This window comes from Cervus elaphus, chromosome 18, assembly GCF_910594005.1.
Source record: "Cervus elaphus chromosome 18, mCerEla1.1, whole genome shotgun sequence".
NCBI lineage: Eukaryota > Metazoa > Chordata > Mammalia > Artiodactyla > Cervidae > Cervus > Cervus elaphus.
Window position 1 is genome coordinate 40,237,402 of NC_057832.1, and position 18,635 is coordinate 40,256,036.

Consider the following 18,635-nt stretch of genomic DNA (forward strand, 5'->3'; position numbering starts at 1 on the left):
AAGCCCAGCCCTGATGTCACTTCCACGAGAGGGTCTTCCCTTTCTCCAGCCCAGGGAGGTGGCTGCCCCGCTCTTCTCTGTGCTCTTAGGTGCTCCCTGTCCTATCACAGTCATTACCGTGCTAACTTGCAACTTGTACAGTTTTATAAGACCATACTGTAATACTATGAACCTGTCTACCTCTCCAGCTGGACTGAAAGACTGGGATTATGCCTTTATTCATTTCTGAATGCTCAGTTTCTGGAGCCTGGGGTAGGCATTCCTAGTATCTGTGCCCCCTTTCTCCTTCAAAGCTCCTGGGAAGAGGAAACGCTCGCCCCGTGCCTTGAAGTGAATGAGGTCACATGACTTGCTCCAGCCAATCAGATGTCAGCAAGACACCCTTCAGAGAGGTGTATTTAAATACCCTCGTGGAGTTCTCCACTCTTTCTTCACACTTCGCAGTCATAGTGGAAGGTGATGATGATGCAGAAATGTCCTACGATGGAAGCAGAGCCACCACATGGAGGACAGCTCCCCGTGGTGAGCACCCAGACACAAAACGGTCTTTCAGTGAGTAATAAATAAACGTCTGTGGTGTTAAGCAGCAAAGATTTTGCAGTATTTTTGTTATTGCTGCAAAACCTAGACTATCCTGACAAATCAGATGATAGATACTTTACACAGATATCAGGAAATGCAAAAGTGAGGATGACTCAGTGGACAGCAGCCTGAGATGGGAGGGGTAAGTGCTATACTATTATGAAGCTGCCTGTGGTGAAAGAACTGATTAACAAAACCATTAATCCACTTTATTTTGTCATCTGTCTAGCCTTGTCCTCCCAAAGCTAACTGCTTAAATGAAGGTTCTACATTTATTACTGCCATTAAGGAATGAAAATGATTTTGCATTTCACAACCCTGGTTCTCACCAGAGCAATACCTTCTTGTACACATCTTTTGGACCAAGATAGAAGTCTCTATTTAAAGGAGGTAGTTTTGAAAATGAAAGCTAATTAGAAAACAATGTTTGTAAACTCTGCATCCCTCAGTGCAGACCAGGGAGACAGTGGTTATCCAAGCCCATGCAAAAGTTCTTCTGGGAAGTTAAGGAAGAGAGGTAGACTGCTGTAAGAGCTTAAATCACCTTAAAAAGAGGGAACCTTTAACGTGTAAAAGTGGGTTTGAATCTCCCAGATTTCTAAAAGGGGCTTGTGGCATCCCCGTTTATATGAAACAGCCCTCAGCTGGGGCCAGGTAAATGGTAAAAGGATGAAGAAAAGGAGGGCTCTGCAGGGAAACAAGGAGAGGCGACAACAGGGAGAGCTGATTCACAGATGTGCTGGGAAAACAGCCCACCAGAACAGCCTTAGGGAACAAACCTCGGGGGAGGAGGAGAGAAAAGCAGGCACTGTGGAGCCAAAGGAAACCAAACCAATAATGAAGATGGAAAGGAGAATGTATGCTTTAATCCTTTAATCCTGCTTTTCATCCCAAGCGAAGTGAGTAAGGAGATGAGTCCTCAAAATACCAGGAGAAGGCTCCCAGAGATTTCCTGGGGCCAAACCAGAGATGGAGATATTAGGAAGAGAAAGGCTCTTTCCCCAGGGAGGGGGATAGGGAGGACCCCTACTCTAGGAGGTGAAAACAAAGCAGATCAGCAAGAACCATCCTCACCGCAGGATGCAAGACTGGAAAAGAAGCCTATGATGGGGGCCCCACTCCTCCATGCCGGGCTCCTCCTTGTTCCCTGGACAGGATATGGCCTCTCTGAGGATCATCTGCACTAGGAATCCCCTTACTCCCTCCAGTCAATTTCCACTAACAGCTGACGCTGACACATTACCATGTCAAGGCAGCCTCCATCCAGGAAGACACCATGGCCTTCTTGGTAGACTTGGGATCCTCTCCTCTGTGGCTTGTCTTCTCAGGGTGTCCAGCCACCACGCCCTCAGGATAAATAACCAGAAAGGAGGGAAAATTCAGCTCATGTACCTGAAATCTGTGCCACGGTAACACAAGATGATTCACCATGATTTGCCTCAATTGTATAAGGTCACACTCCCAACTCCCTCCCAAAGTCATGTTTTCTGACACAAAGGTATATGAAAACACAGAAAGAAGAGGGAAAAAATTCCAGAATTCCTTTTTCCTTGAGAACTTTTCTTCTTCCTAAAGAATTGTTAACAACAGAAAATCTGAGATCAAGGACCTGTTTTATCTTTAAACCAATTAAGGCAAAGTATTAAGACAAACTTTACTACCCACCCCCACTAAAAACATCTCTAAAAGCTGTTGAACAGTTTCAACCTGGGCATAACATTTCAATATAAAAGGACCAGTAAACACACAGCATTGGTACAAGTCTGTGCTATGGTCCTGCTTCATGGCGAGGGTACTGTAGAGGGTGATGCAGCTGAGTACCAAAACCATGAACAGCATTTTTCATCTTATTGATATGCCCATCACTGGGACCCACGGGCAAAGGAACTGAAGTTGTGATTATTCTATTCAACTAGTTGTTAACTTTGTGAATGTAGTTCTGGCAGGCACTTCAGAATATGTTCAATATACTGTGACAAAATTGAGCAAGATCAAAGCGCCGCAAAAAGACCTTATGACCCCTGTGTAGAGGCTGACGACACTAAGGGGTGTCTGGGGAAGCGGCAGGCGCAGGAAAGAAAAAAACTGTTAGGCAATTGTCGACCGAGGGATGTACATTCTTCATAAAAAAGCTCCTCTGAACCCCTCACCGCGCAAGTTTACACTTAGGGATGACACTGGCGTCACATTCTAGTAGTTGTAGCTTCTCACCCAGGGACCTCTCGGGACCTTCTGTGATTAATCCAGAATCAATTTAAAGGCCAGACCCCTTTCCTGCACTCCTCACCTCTTATTGTCTTATTCAGTCACCAGGTCATGTCCAACTCTTTGCGACCCCATGGACTGCAGCACGCCAGGTTTCCCTGTCCTTTACTATGTCCCAAAGTTTACACAAATTTATGTCCATTGAGTCAGTGATGCCATCCAATGATCTCATCCTCTGACATCCCCTTCTCCTGTTGCCATCAATATTTCCCATCATCAGGGTCTTTTCCAATGAGTCGGTTCTTCGCATCAAGTGGCCAAAGTATTGGAGTTTCAGCCTTAACATCAGTCCTTCCAATGAACACTCAGGACTGATCTCCTTTAGGATGGAGTGGTTGGATCTCCTTGCAGTACAAGGGACTCTCCAGAGCCTTCTCCAGCACCATAGTTCGAAAGCATCAATTCTTCAGTGCTCAGCCTTCCTTATGGTCCAACTCTCATGTCTGTAATATGACTACTGGAAAAACCATAGCTTTGACTATATGGATCTTTGTTGGCAAAGTAATGCCTCTGCTTTTTAATATGCTCTCTAGGTTTGTCATCGCTTTCCTTCCAAGGAGCAAGTGTCTTTTCATTTCATGGCTGCAGTCACCATAGGCAGTGATTTTGGAGCCCCTTGACATAAACTTCACCGCCAATTGCCCACTCCACTCATGATGTTCTTTTCATCCAAGGCTACACCTTCTACCATCACTCTTCCCATCTTTTGGGAGCTCTTCTTTACACTCCAGTGTCAATCAAGGGTCCTCTCAAAAGACAGCCTAGCAAAGGTGTGTGGGCGAGGTTCCGAGAGCCAGCAGGAGAGGCTGCAGAACACAGGGGTTAGGAACAACAAGCCTTTAACAGCCACAGGCAGGGGGGACCAGGGAAGACACAGCTCTGCTGGAGACGGAACAGAGCCGAAGTGATGGAGGAGAGGCTGCCCTGTTGAAGCTGGTGACAGACAGTCACAGGCACTGCCGGCACTACACGGAAAGGAGCAGCAGCAGAAGGGACAGACACCCACGCCTGGCTTCACTCCTCCCCTGGCCTTCCACTGACTGAACCCAAACCAGAACCACATGGCGGGAGCCCCAGTGATGAACACCCAGAGGGCAGGATCCAAGGTGTAGACCGGATGAAACGGACAGGACAGGGGATGGACAGAGAGTCAGGAGGCCAGCCGCCACGGGCCCTTTGTGTTTCAAATGCTCACGACTTTTCCAATTGCCAGTGACTTTGTGGAAACCAATCAGGGGGAGTTTCCAGTATTATTAATTCTAATTAAGTTCTTATAGTCACGGTCTTCCATCTTGGTTTGTCCTTCCATCATGAAGGTGGCAAACAGAACAGCAGGTAGACTCCCGGCCTCAGAAATTTTCTGACACTGAAGGGAATCAAACTTTCAAGGCCCTTTCAACTGGTGTAAGTGTGGTCCATGTCCCAGTCGCATCAGCATCACCTGGAACTGCACAGAAATGCAGATTCTTGGGCTCCATCCATGACCTATGGAATCAAAGTCTCTAAGACTGGGGCCCAGGAATCTGTGTTTTAAAAAGCTCTCAGGGATGCTCATGTATGTATATGCTACTGTTTGAGGAGTCCTCCTTTAGACCCCATCTTTGACGTTTTAGGGAGGACAGACCATGGATATCCTATCAGAGGCCCTTCCAGTGTAAGGAGCCCTTGACCCTGAGCTTCCTCCCTACAACCTTTAGCAAGATACCAATGTCTGAGCCTCCGTTTTCTAACTTAGTTGCGGTCACTATAGCCAATAAAATCTATTTCAGCTTTTCAAAGAGCTTGATCTTGAAATCCCTCAGATTTGTCATTTCAGGAGACGATGATGATGGCAGCGAGGACAACAGGAGCAGCTCACACTAAGCCTTCTCCACACAACCAGCTTCGTCTGAAAAGTACTGTGCATGTTAACCCACTTCCTCTCCCACTCTGTGAGGTAGGCACTATCTGTGCTTCACAGATGGTGAGGTTGTGGCCTACGGAAAAACTCAGTAACTTGTTTTGTCTGTATAAGAAAGGAATACCTACTTCAGAGCTATGAGAACAGTATGAGAAAGCATTCCGCAAACATAAAGCCTTATATAAATGACAGCAGCATGAACAGCCAGCTACTGCTGAACTGACTCTCTGCAGTTTCATTAAGCTCTAACTTCATGGGATATTCGAGGTAGATTAGAATAGACCAGCAGGCTGCTGCTTTTTTTAAAAGAAGTCATGTGCCAAGAAGAACAGAAATTTCAGTGTTTCAATGGGTGCTATTTGAAGATTTTTCATAAATTTGAAACAGTAGAGGAAAACAAATATTGATGCTAATCTGAATCTAAAAAATAGCTTTCCTTGATGACAAGAAACAACAACAAACCTCTTACCTAAAAGAATATCAAACCACCGGGTAAGCTCTCCCCAGATACAAAGGGCTGCTGACACAAGTTCTTTTCTGACTCCTCTCCCAGAATTCTGTTTATGGCCAAACAAATGATTTAATCTTCTAGAAACAAATTCATAGGTAACATCATTTTTACTCTTTTGATATGACGGATTCTCGATTTAATCAGAATCTTCCTCCTCCTTCAAATGCTCTTTCTATTAGAGCATTATCTTCCCCTCTTTAACTCCAGAGATGAGGTGAATATTAAGACCCATCTTCCCCTCTGTCTAAAACATGCTCCCAGAGTGTACTGGGGGTGGAGCTGGCATCTCAAAGGAGAAAGACTTTGGCTGGACAGACAAGGGCCAAGAAATGAAAAGTGGTCCCCTCTCCCACCATCACCTGCATGATAGAATAGTGGCATTCCATTTAGAAACAGAGACTCAGAAAGGTTATCTGACTTATTCACATAGCCGATAAATGACAAAACATAGGAAAAAAGTGTCTTTTCTTCTATAACAAAGCCAAATTCTATTTCCATGGACTGAAACAGGCATCATACTTCCCCTACTCTCTAAAAGCAACATCACACAGTTTCTTTTTTTCCCTACAAAAGATTTCATACCTATATATAAATTCACAACACAGGATGATGGAGTGTACCATTTGTAGTGTTTGTCCTTTACAGTCAACATTTAGAGTGTTAGACCAAGCAGAAGTGATAAGCTGTTCACTTCCCTCAATAATAGCAGGAGAGAGTAAAACAAATTTACAGTCTTCACCAAAGGCAAAAGTGTTAGGCAATCACAAGTATTTGCATGTACACCTCATAACAGCTGCAGGTAAATGATCTGACAAGGTCAAACTCAACTGAACAGCAAAAGCACCAATGGGGCTGGAGTGAGTTGCTAGACCAGTTAGAAAAAAATACAGGAAGACAATCAGCTAGATTGCAGAAGCCCTGGTTTTCTGGACTCTAACTTTAGAAAGGTTTGTTTTGCCTTTATGAGAAATCCTGAATTGTGTTTTTTCTACAGATAACACAAATGGTACAAAAAGCAAAGAAAAGCACTTTCCAAGGGAGAGGCCAAAGCCTCATGAAAAAAAGCAGATAAAACATAAAAAATATTAATTGAGTCCCTTCTAGGTAAGATCTGCCAACTTCCCATACAATGTACAGTGACTCAAAGACAAAGTCTAACTCTATTGGCATTTGTGTATATTCATGGCTGTTTCAAAAAAGTAAGAAATTCATATGGGAAGTTTACCTTTTAAATTTTATGGAAAAAAAAACTGGAGGAAAACAATAATAAACTTTCTATGTATATATAATTTCACCTTCAACATTATTTTAAAGGTAATCATATTTTCTGTAGGAAAAAAATTATATGCATTCTCCTCTGTCATTTAAATCATTACATAAGCAATTATCAGTGCTCAGATAAATTGTTAATATACTCTTCATTAAATTTTTCACACTTCCAAACAGATATGGATTTTGTTTGTATTGGGAGTCCTTGGTGGCTCAGATGGTAAAGAATCTGCCTGCAATGTGGGAGACCCGGGTTCGAGGGAATGGCTACCCATTCCCGTATTCTCACCTGGAAAATTCCACAGACAGAGGAGCCTGGAGGGCTACAGTCTATGGGGTCACAAAGAGTCAGACACAATTGAGTAACTAACACTTTGTTCGTATGCATCATTTTACTTTATTTATTAACAGGAGAAAATCAAACAAAAGTTTAGTAACATGTATACATGGGAAAGATCCAGAGTGAGTGACCTGCATGCATGATTTTAAAGCTGTGATTTATTTTGATATTTCAACAGATAAACTATGCAGCTACATTCAAAAAGTAAAATGTGGCTTATTATAGCTGTTTAATTTAAGACATCAAGATTTCAAGATGGCATGTATGCTAAGTCTCTTCAGTCATGTCTGACTCTGTGCGACCCTATGGACTGTAATCTTCCAGGCTCCTCTGTCCATGGGATTCTCCAGGCAAGAACTGGAGTGGGTTGCCATGCCCTCCTCCAGAGGATCTTCCTGACCCAAGGATGGAACCTGAGTCTCTTATGTCTCCTGCATTGGCAGGCAAGTTCTTTACCACTATCACCACCTGAGAAGCAAATTTTAACATATACTATCAATTTAATAATAGCTTTGAAATGAAAAAAGTTATATCCCATTAAATGATCATATTAATTTAACATACATCCCTATTTCAAAAGTAATAAAATGAAAAAGAGAAAGAGATTATAATCAAGAAAATACATTCTCTTATTTGGAGAAAGGATACAGCAGAATAGGTAAGCCTTGTAATACAGAGCCAGATTTCCTGTGTTCAAACTCTGGCTCCTCCACTTACTAGGTGATCTCATGCAATCTACCCAGCCTCCGTGAACCTCATTCTTCACTTCAGACAAGAAGAAGACAAAGAGCGCATCAGTCATACAAGGCTGATATGAGGATTCAGTGATTAATGTTCTTAAAGTACCTCAAACAACCCCGATATGATGAATGTTACATGAGAATTTGTTAAATAATAACAGTTATCATCACCACGGCCACCACCTTCCAGGACTCACTGAAGCTTTTGCTGCACTGAGGTGAACAAATTTCCAATTCAACAAGCCAATAAAATGCTTTAATTTGGGGAAATATTTACTGACTGAGCACCTGACACTATGCCAGATTTTTAGAGGAAGGAAAGATACAAAGTAAAATAATTATAGAACCATGGTGCTGCTTCTAGAAGAAGGGCCTTATAACTAGGGGTGTGTGGTGACCTAGGCTTCAGAACATCCACAAGCCCTCTGAAATGAGGTGCAAAATTATGCCTGCACATGCATTTTTTTCTAGGGTGCCATCCCAGATTCCAGAAAAGGCCTGGGATTGGGGGGGGGGGGGGGGGGCGGAGTTGAGAGCTATTTGTTTCATGTAATCAGATACATTAAAAGATAAATATGCCAAAGCTTAATTTTAGTAAAAGACACTTGTGTATTCTCAATGACTTGATTCAATTGTAAGTGGATTCTTTTACTTTGATAGGTATGCACAGTTCCCCCTTCCTAATCAGAAGTTTCTTAAATATCAAACAAGCCACCATCAGAAATGTAAATCCTGGGTTATCAGAAACTCATTCTACCCTTTCTTCCAGTCTTCCAGAAAAGGAAGCTACTTTCGTTATATAAATCTCCAAGTTCATTTGCAATACGCAGTCAGTCAGTTTCCAAATCTCCAGAGCAATGGCTTCCGGAATGAGTCATCCTAAACCTTCCTGTTTCTTGAACAATGGATGGTATTGCAGAGCGATGACAAACAGCTGCTGCTCAAGCCATCACCAAACCTTGCAAGTGGATAAAGACTAATCCTGGAAGCCATTTACCTAAGACACTGGAAAGAAAATAAGCTGTGTTTTGCCCTAAACTTGAAATGTCTAGGGCACCCCTAGTTTTATATAAATACCACACACTAAGGGATTCTACCACTGGAGTTCCTTGGGGTAACCATTGATCCAATGCTCAACATGTTATAATTACGTCCATGTCTTAGACAACAGGGTACAGTGGCTCAGTGGTAAAGAATGGACAGAGGAGCCTGGCAAAGCTACAGTCCATGGGGTCACAAAGAGTTGGACATGACCTGGATACTGAGCATGCGCACGTACACACACACACACACACACACACACACACACTTAGACAACATGGTTTTGCAAAAAGGCCACAGATATTGGAATCAGATAGTCCTGGGCCCCACTCTGACTGTACTACTTCTTAGCTGGGTGATCATGGAAGGCTATTAAACCTCTCTAGATGGTAATTTTCTCACAGTTGAAAATACCTTCTCCTTTTAGAGGACTACTGAAATTTCAATCTGATAAAGACGTGCCAGAATCCACAATGTTGTCCTTGAACTTTCCCTTTTCCATATGGACTTATAAATGATTTATCATAACAATAATTAACCATGGTGGGGGGGGGGAAGCCACTGATTTTAACTAGGTTGCCTTCCCATAAAATCTCATAACCTCTCACAAATTACTCCTTGATAACATATTGTTACTAGAATGATCAGTATTCCTAACCAGGGTTGTTATGCAACATTGAGGGGAAAAAAAAAAAGTCACAAGCACTCAGAGTCATCTCCAGTGACTTTTCTCCCACCTTTCCATCTATTTTTAGCTGCACAAGTTACCAATTACTGCCAAGTCCATTTTAGACAGTGCAAGTGTGAACCTCAGACTGTTTCGTTATGGTACAAGTATTTAGACACTACCTAAAATATTCACTCTATGTTAGGACACCACAATCTTTAAAAACTTGGAAACTGACACTGCATACAAGAGCAAAATTTTTTATGCCTAGATTTCCATACATATGTCTATCAAAGTCCATTTGCTTAGAATAAGCATCCAGCTGGGGAAGAAAACATTTTAGCTCCAAGGTGCCCAAAGCTTCCCATACATTGCCTCTATTCTCAGAAAAACCTGACCCACAGTGTATCTCACAACAGTAGAAGAAAATGAGGTTTCAAGAGCTCAGAGAATAACATGCGAGGATATAGAGTAGTGACCCCGCAACTCAAAGTTTGAGCTGGCCGGAAGTCACTGTTTCTTAAATAAGACCAACACGTGCTGTCATATCTGATCTGACTCACCTTTCCTGGAGGATGCACGCCTCCCCTAATGACCTTTATCTTCTGACAGGCTACCATAAGCAGATAAGAAAAGAGTAAGGAGGAGAAATTCACAAACTTTTTGGATTGATGAAGATAGGCCTGGGAGTTTTTTGCTTAGGACACTGAAAGCAACCTTTAATCTTAGTAGCTATTAGTTACTATACACACCTATAACCACAGCACTTCCCCTCCCACCAAGACCCCGACCTCTCCACCTCAATCCCAGGAGGAGGATCACAAGCCCTTGTGCGCTCCAATGAAAGAAAAGTTAATGTGTGGCATTATCAACAGCACGTACTGACCATTCTCAAGAGGGGTAAGGTCATACCAGCAGGTACTATAAAGGCTATGGGCATTCATTGGAAAAGGTCCTGATGCTGGGAAAGATTGAAGTCAGGAGAAGGGGACAACAGGGGACGAGATGATTGGATGGCATCACCAACTCAATGGACATGAGTCTGGGCAAACTCAGGGAGATGATGAAGGACAGGGAAGCCTGGCATGCTGCAATCCATGGGGTCACAAAGAGTTGGACACTACTGAGTGACTCAACAACAACAATGGACATTTAGAAAAAAAAAAAAATAACAGACCCTAGGTCCTCAGTACACTTGAGAGTGAATTCAGAACATGGACTATGGAACCAGACTGGCTGGATTCAAACCTCCCTTGTCCCGCCCACTCAGTGATCTTAGGCAAGTTGCCTCTAGGTTTCAGTTTCCTCATGTGTGTGTGTATGTGAGTGTGGGGGGGAGGGGGGTGTGCATGAGTGCATGCACACAAGTGCACTCAGTTGTGTTCAACTCTTTTTGACCCCAGGGACTGCTGCCCACCAGGCTCCTCTGCCCACGGAATTTTCCACGCAAGAATAAAGGAGTGGGTTGCCATGTCCTCCTCCAGGGGAATCTTCCTGACGCAGGGATTGAACCCATGTCTCCTGCATTGCATGCGGATTCATCACCACTGCACCACCACCTGGGAACCCCCTTCCTCATCTGTGGAATGCAAATAAAAGCATCTAACACAGAGGCTTGTAGTGAGCGTTAAAGTTTATACCAGAACCTGCCAGGCACATAATTAAATGCTATGAAGTGTTAGCACTGATTTTAATTTAAATACAAGGAAGAAACTACATGCTTTGCCTATGAGATACATGTATAAAATAACTGTAAGTTGGCCATACTGGTATAACTTGGAGCAGAACGTGTTTCTCAATCAACAAAGTCTTACTTCCAGCAGAGGAGGGTGGTAAACCAGGCCTGAAGCATTCCAGCTCAGACACAGGAAATGGCAGCCTTGTTCTTCTATGAGAGGGAGTCACCAGGGTGGGATTCAATCTCCGGGTTGGGACGATCCCCTGGAGAAGGAAAAGGCAAATATCCACTCTGGTATTCCTGCCTGGGAAATCCCATGGACAGAGGAGCCTGGTGGGTTACCGTCCATGGGGTTGCAAATAGCTGGACATGACTGATCACACACGCATGCATCAAGGTACAGACTATAAATGAAAAAGAGAGAACTTCCAGTTTCTCAAGTCTGAAGAGCCACTGAGACCCTGCCTGAGTGAAGGGTGGCTGAAGGGAAGAGGTCAAGGCAGAGAAGACTGATCCAAAGGCTGAGGATCACAGGAAGACTTGGGTGAACAGTCAAACTGGCACAACCAGTGAACCATTCTGACTGAGGTAAATGAAACAGATTTCAAGGAGATAAAGAAAGTGGTGGAACACTGCAGAAAATATCCCAGCAGCCAAAGCCCAAAATAAGGCAGCCCCAGCACTCCGACAGTATATATAGAAAGAGGGAATGTAGCTACCAGTTATTTCATTAGAGGGAAAAAATGACAGTCTTAGAAACAGCCTGATGAGAAGAATTTTTAATGAAACAAAAATTTAAGATGAAAGACTTAAAAAGAAGGTTAAAAAAAAAACTCAACCACTATGAGAGGCAGAAGTTGAGGGACATGAATGGGTTTCAGAAGAAAAAAAATCAGTACTCCTTGAGAAAATGGCTGATTTGGAGTCTGGAGCAGGAAATGGAAAAAGATATGCTTAGAATAACTTGTGCTGAAAAGGAAGAAAGGTATCAGAGACTACTAGGGCCTTGTAAGAAGTACGCAGGAGATAAACATAAACTGAGCATCAAAAAGAATATTGCCTTCAATGGACTGAAACAAATACATTACAAATGTAATGTATTTACAAACAAATTACAAACAAATACAAGCTCTTACTGATACTTGAAAAAGAAAAAAACTCACTGGTTGTTAGGGCATTAAATCATAACTCAGAAAATTGATAAAAGGGAAAAAAATCAAGACTTTCCCCTGTCCTTCCTATGCAATTTTTTTTTTTTTTTTCAGAAGACCCAAGTAGTTCATGAGGGTAAATTTTTATTTTTTCTTTTTGAGAGTAAATTCTTTATAGACAGAATTCCAACTGATAAATGCAAGAGGAATGATAGATTTAGATCATCATTTTGCAACCTCTAATGAAATGGATCTGGCTTACAACTATCAAGGATGTTACAATCATTAGGTGAAAGGTAGAAAGATAAGTTGACCCCACCTGAACCCACTAATCACTCTTGGTATCTCAAACAGGGACACATTCAGGCATCACGTCTCTAGTGACGTGATGCAACAGATCATACACAGTAATACCTACCAAGAATGCTTGCTCTTAAGTCTGAATCTAATCAAGCCACTACATCTCACTGCCAGGTTACAGGAAACATGGAAAATAAATGAACAAACTAGACAACATCACAAGTAAGAAGTGACCCCAGAAGTGGACATTCTACTTGACAAATGACCTGCTATCTCCATCACATCAAAGGCATGAAAAAAGAAGCAGGGGGAGGAGATGGTTATAAAATAAAATAGACTTGAAAACCTAACAACCAAACACAACACGTGGACCTTAATTTCTGGTTGTAACCAATCATAAGTGAAAAGACATCTCTGAGAAAAATTAAATATGGGAATTATGTTAAGGAATTATTATTAAAAATTTTAGACAAGAAAGGCACACAACTTTTTTTTTTTAAGGAACAAAGTCCTTATCAGAGATGTAAACTGAAAACACTAATGAGACAGATGACATAATATTTAGCATTTTGTTTTAAAATACACCAGTCCCCCACAAAAGAAAAGTGGGGAAAAGAGAAATAAGTGAAACAAAATTGGTAAAGTGTTAATAGCTAAAGGTAGGAAGTAATTACATTGTTCTCTCAAAATGTCCACAACACAAAGTTAAAAAAGAAAATTAAATGGTTTTGATGTAAATTCAATCTGTGCCTTATTTTACCAGTGATTTTTTAGGAGGTAGTTAAGAAAAATCTAGTCATTCCACTTAGCCTAAAGAGCCTTAATCAACTTGCATTCTGAATTCATTATGACAATAAGTGACTGAACCAAGGAACCAGGAGTTCTATAGTAACAAGCAAATGTCAGCTTACATTTTCCCAGTAAGAGACAGCCTACAAGCCACCTGGGTTGGGCAACACAACTCACAAAGAGCTTATCTGATGACAGTTGATGTCAGATTGTTAAGATCTGTGAGAGCCCAAGGCAGCATGGGCAAGGGCCACACAGATTCCTAAATCAGATCTTGGTCAATACAGAAGCTGCAAACTTTCCTACCAACTTGTGTAATGCACAAAGCTACTTTCTTACCAGTAGTAATGAATCTGTGCTAACTTGTCCCTATAATCACTCAGCTGTAATCTGGAAGTACAGCTCATGACATACAAAACTGAAGGTCCACAGAAAGAGCTAAGCCATGATTTACTTGCATTGGTATCCCTGCCCTAACCAAGGGGCTCACCACACGACCCCAGGTGTTTACCAGTCACCCACTGGTTTGATACACACTGCTTGTGTTTTTCTCTTTCCTTCAAACACTTCTGTTGTGGATTGAATATTTGTGTTCCCCCAAAATTAATGTTGAAGCCATAAGCCCCAAGATGCTGGTATTTGGAGGGCCTGAGGGAGGTACTAAGGGTGAGACAGGCCATGAGGGTGGTGTCTCCATGATGGAATTAGTGGCCTTATAAGAAAAGGAGAGAGACAGAAGAATCAGAACAAAAAAATTCTAAAATTTGCATGAAAACACAAAAGATTCCAAATAGTCAAAGCAGTTTTAAGAGAGAGAACAAAACTCCAGGTATCACACACCCTGATTTCAAACAATTTATTTTGCAAAGTTACAGTCATCAAAATGGTATGGTACTGGTACAAAAACTGGTACAAAAACTGATACAGTACCTATATCAAAATAATGTGGTACTGGCACAAAAACAGAATCGAGAACTCAGAAATAAACCCATGCTTATACGGTGCATTAATCTATGACAAACGAGGAATATACGACAGAGGAAAGACAGCCTCTTCAATAAATAGTGTTGGGAAAGCTACAGGCAAAAGAATCAAACTGGACCACTTTCTCACACCATATACAAAAACAAACTCAAAATGGATAAGGACTTACAAACATAAGATCTGAAACCATAAAAGTCCTAGAAGAAAACATAGGCAGTACACTCTTCTATCAGTCTAGCAATACTTTTTGGATCTGTCTCCTCAGGCAAGGGAAACAAAAGAAAAAATAAACAAAAGGGACTACATCAAACTAAAAGGCTTTTTCACAGTGAAAGAATCCATCAACAAAATGAAAAGGCAGCTTACTGAATGGGAGTATGTAAATTATTTGCAAATGATATACCCAACAAGGAATCGATCTAAAATATGCGAACAACTCAAACAACTCAACATCAAAAACAAAAATAACCCCATTAAAAAAAAAAATGGGCAGAGGACCTGAAGGGACATTTTTCCAAAGAAGACAAGCAGATGGCCAACAGGCATATGAAAAGATGCTAAACATCACTAATCATCAGGGAAATGCAATCCAAAACCACAATGAGGTATCACCTCACACCTGTCAGAATGACTATCATCAAAAAGACAGCAAACAACAAGTGCTGGTGAGGATACACAGAAAAGGGAATCCTCCCATACCATTGGTTACGATTATAACTGACAGAGTCACTATGGAAAACAGTATGAAGATCCCTCAAAAAATTAAAAATAGAACTACCATATGATCCAGGAATCTCACATGTGGGTACTTATCCAAAGGAAACGAAAGCCCTAATTGGAAAAGATATATGCACCCCCATGCCCTCTGCCACGCTATTTACAATGGCCAAGATATGGAAGTAAGTGAAGTGTCCACTGATGGGTGAATGGATAAATAAGATGGGGTATATACGTATAATGAAAGATTACTCAGCCATTAAAAAAAAATGAATTCTTACCATTGGTGACAACATGGATGGATCTAGAGGGTATTGTTAAGTGAAATAAGTTAGAGAAAAACATACTGGATGATCTCACGTACATATGGAATGTAAAAACCAAAACAAAATGAAAGCAAAGATACAGAGAATAAACAAGTGATGGGGGTGGCACAAAACAGGTGAACAGGAGTATGAGGTATAAGCCTCCAGTTGTAAAATAAATAAGCCATGAGGATGTCATATACAGCATACGGAATATGGTCAATAATACTGTAGTAACTTCGTGTGGGAACAGATGGTAACCAGACTCACATCATCACATCATTGTCTAATGTATGCAAATACCAATCAGTATGTGGCACGCCTGAAACTAACATCATATTGTATATCAACTATATTCCAGTTTAAAAAAAGAGAGAGAGGCACCAAGGAATGGTCACATCAGGACACAGAGGGAAGGTGGCTGTCTACCGGCCAGGAGGTGTTCGCACCAGAAACTAAATATGCTGGCACCTTGATCTTGCACTTCTCAGCCTCCAAAACTGTGAGAAAATATGTTTCTGTTATGTAAGTCCCCAGTCTATGGTATTTTTTTTTATGGTAGCCTGAACAAGCTAATACATATTTCACCTATTTTTCTCTTTTTTTCAAACTCTTTCCAACTCCTTTGATGGGAAGGTTCCATGATCACAAAGGTGGTTCCAGAGCCAAAGGAGGGAAAACGGTTGAAAATTATGGGTTTCCAATGTTGGAAAACTTGACAATCTTCCCCCAGTTTAAAAAAAAAAAAAAAAAAAAAAAACTGGCCATGCACTTATGAAATGTATTTGGAATGTCACAAGGAGAACTAATACAATATTAGAACCAAAGAAGGGCTAATAAATTATACCTTATTTGAAGTAACCACACTCAGAATAATTAATGAGTAATATGTATTTTGGCAAGGTACACCACAACATCATCCCAGACAGGGAGAAATTCTAGCCTCTGTGCAGATGAACACTCCAGATCTATTTACGCAGAAACCCTGGGCAATCCTCCTCACAGACTGCCTGGCTGCCCTCATGTCCTCAGGATTCTGTACAGTGTAAAAGTAACTGTCAAGGATAACAGGAATATAATTTGACCTACTTTCCCCTAGACTCCTGGAAAGTCTCTAACTCTGATTTTTGTGTTTATTTAGCTATCATATCTTTGGGATACATTTCCTCACTTTCTTTGTAGGTAACCCTGTACGCCACACGGTAAGGTCATCTGCGCTAATTCCTAAACCCCCCTGGTCATTTGACCTAAAGATGGTCCTATTACTGCTCAGCTAATCCTCAAAACATCCTTCTAAGGTAGATTATGTACAGTCATCTCTATGTGGGAAGAATTCTTAGGGAAGGAGGTACACAGCCTAGAAAGGCCAAAGACTCAACATTAATTCAGACCATTTCCTGCCCAAAGGAAGCCATACCAAACCCAGTGTTTCTCCCTAACACTCAAGTTTCATAAACCTGTCTTTCAAGAGCTGGAAGTCCCCCAGCAAGATCTTTTAAGGCCGACAACTACGACTTCTTTTTATTTTTTTTATTTTTCAATTATTTAAGACCTTTATTAACAGGTGCTTGCAGTTTGTTGACTTTTTTTTTTTTTTTAAAAATCAAGCTGTAAACTTTTACTACAAATTAAAAATGAGGTTCTTAAAAATCTCAACTTGACCAGATATGAAACAATTTAAAATTACAAACCAAAATATCTACCTTGTGGTGCCTTCTCGGTAAAGTCTCCTTAATGATGCAAAAATTTTTAAAGCAAAGTAAAACTTCCCAAAGGTGCCCAAGGCCCCGGTGAGCAGGGACACCCGTAAGTCAGTAGTGCCTACTGAGTGACTTATGAGAGATCCCAGGCTGTCCCGCTTCTCTTAACCACAAAACATGTCCGACCTGCTCGGGACATTAGATGCACTTAGAACCCAAGAAGGGACACTCCTCCACCAGGAAATCCTACCGAACACACTAGCAGGAAGTCAATATTTAAGATTCTGGCGGCGTCGCCGAGAACTAAGTGCTGGCGACTGGAGAGCCCAGGAGCTAAAGATCGCCCCGGAACTTCCAACTCCGGCGTCGGTCCCTCGGCCGTGGCGGCGGCCAGAGCCAGTGTCGGTGCCCAAAGCTTGCAGCGAGGCGCCCGACAGCAGTGCACACGTCTCATGCCTCCTGAAAACTGAGGTCCCGCGCGTGGGGCCTTGGGCTCGCTGTCGGGACAGGGCCGGCCGTTGGGCACCGGACACCTGCAGCTCCCCCTCTGGAGAAAGGCAAACGGCCCTTCTTCCGGCGATGCTCACGGTCCGGCTGCCAGAATCCAGGTGCGCTTGGGCTAAGTCAGGTGCACCTAGGGGAGAGGGAAACCGCCGCTCCGCGGGGGTCACCCCACGACCCCGCCTTCCAGGGCCCCTCTTCTGCCTAGTCCGGCACAAGGGCCCCACTCCCGGCACCTCCCCAACTTCCAGATGCCCTCCATGGCCGCCCCGGTGGGTGGGCGCGGGCTCCACGTGTGCGCCTCCCACGCCCATTCCGGCGGCGCAAGACCCGGCCACTCACCCGGCCCCCAGCGGCGCTGCGCTTCCTCCGCAGGGTGAGCCCGCTCCGCAGCAGCGCCGGCAGGTCCCGCAGCCGCGGCCGCGGCGGCACCGGCAGCTGCTCGCGCTCCGGCTCGCGCGCGCTAGGGCTGCGGCGCAGGGCGCCGTCCGCCGCCGCCACGGCCGCCACCGCGGCCAGGGCCGGGCTCTCGCACGGTGGCTGCATCTTGACGGAGCCCACGGCCATCCTCATGCCCTGACGGCGGCTGTGGCGCCGGCGGCTCTTCCCCGCGCTCGCCTCCGCGCGCCGTCCGCGCCTTCGCCAGGCAGCAAGAGGGCGCGACTGCGGCTCGGGCGCGGGGCGCGCTGCCAGCCGCTGCCCATTGGCGCGCGCCGCGGCCCCCGCCCGGCTCAGCCCCGCGCGCCTCCCCCTCTCCGCCCAGGTGCGCCCGGCCCCGCCCCGCCCCGCCCTCGCCGCGGCACACCTCCGCCTGCGGACCCGGCCCCCGCAGCCCCTCCCCGAACCTTGAGCACCGTCTCCTCCGCAGGTGCGGGGTTCCCAGAAGCCGCCACCAAACCCACTCCACTGCCCGGCCCTTCCCCCTACTCCCTGTAGGCTGAAAAGTCCCGCTTCACCCCTTTTCCTGCATGCCGGGCTCGACCTGAACTTCGACCCCAGTGAGCCAGGCAGTGGGGAACACCACCACCCCGCCCAGGCGCACAAGGTGGTTTTTTGTTTTTTTTTTTCTCTTCACCGCCTGGTCTCAAATCGTAATCAGTCTTCCCAGAAATGGTTTTCGCCTAAGAACTTCAAAACAGGCTCTGCATTCTGCTACAAATCAAACGCTGTCCTCTCTTTGGCACATTCATCATTA

The 18,635-nt window shown here is 43.6% G+C and overlaps 1 protein-coding gene across 2 annotated transcripts in view; it reads right to left on the bottom strand.

The window, feature by feature from the left end:
* The window catches only part of RAPGEF5 (Rap guanine nucleotide exchange factor 5), a 232,784-nt gene extending 214,642 nt beyond the window's left edge, over positions 1-18,142 (bottom strand). Inside the window, exon 1 of one of the 2 annotated variants that reach the window (XM_043871607.1) lies at positions 17,783-18,142. In XM_043871607.1, the coding sequence (XP_043727542.1) occupies positions 17,783-18,013 (231 nt within the window). In that variant the 5' untranslated portion in view covers positions 18,014-18,142. The remainder of the gene's footprint in view (positions 1-17,782) is intronic. The other variant, XM_043871605.1, reaches the window with a different exon arrangement.
* Between the last annotated feature and the right edge of the window lie 493 nt (positions 18,143-18,635).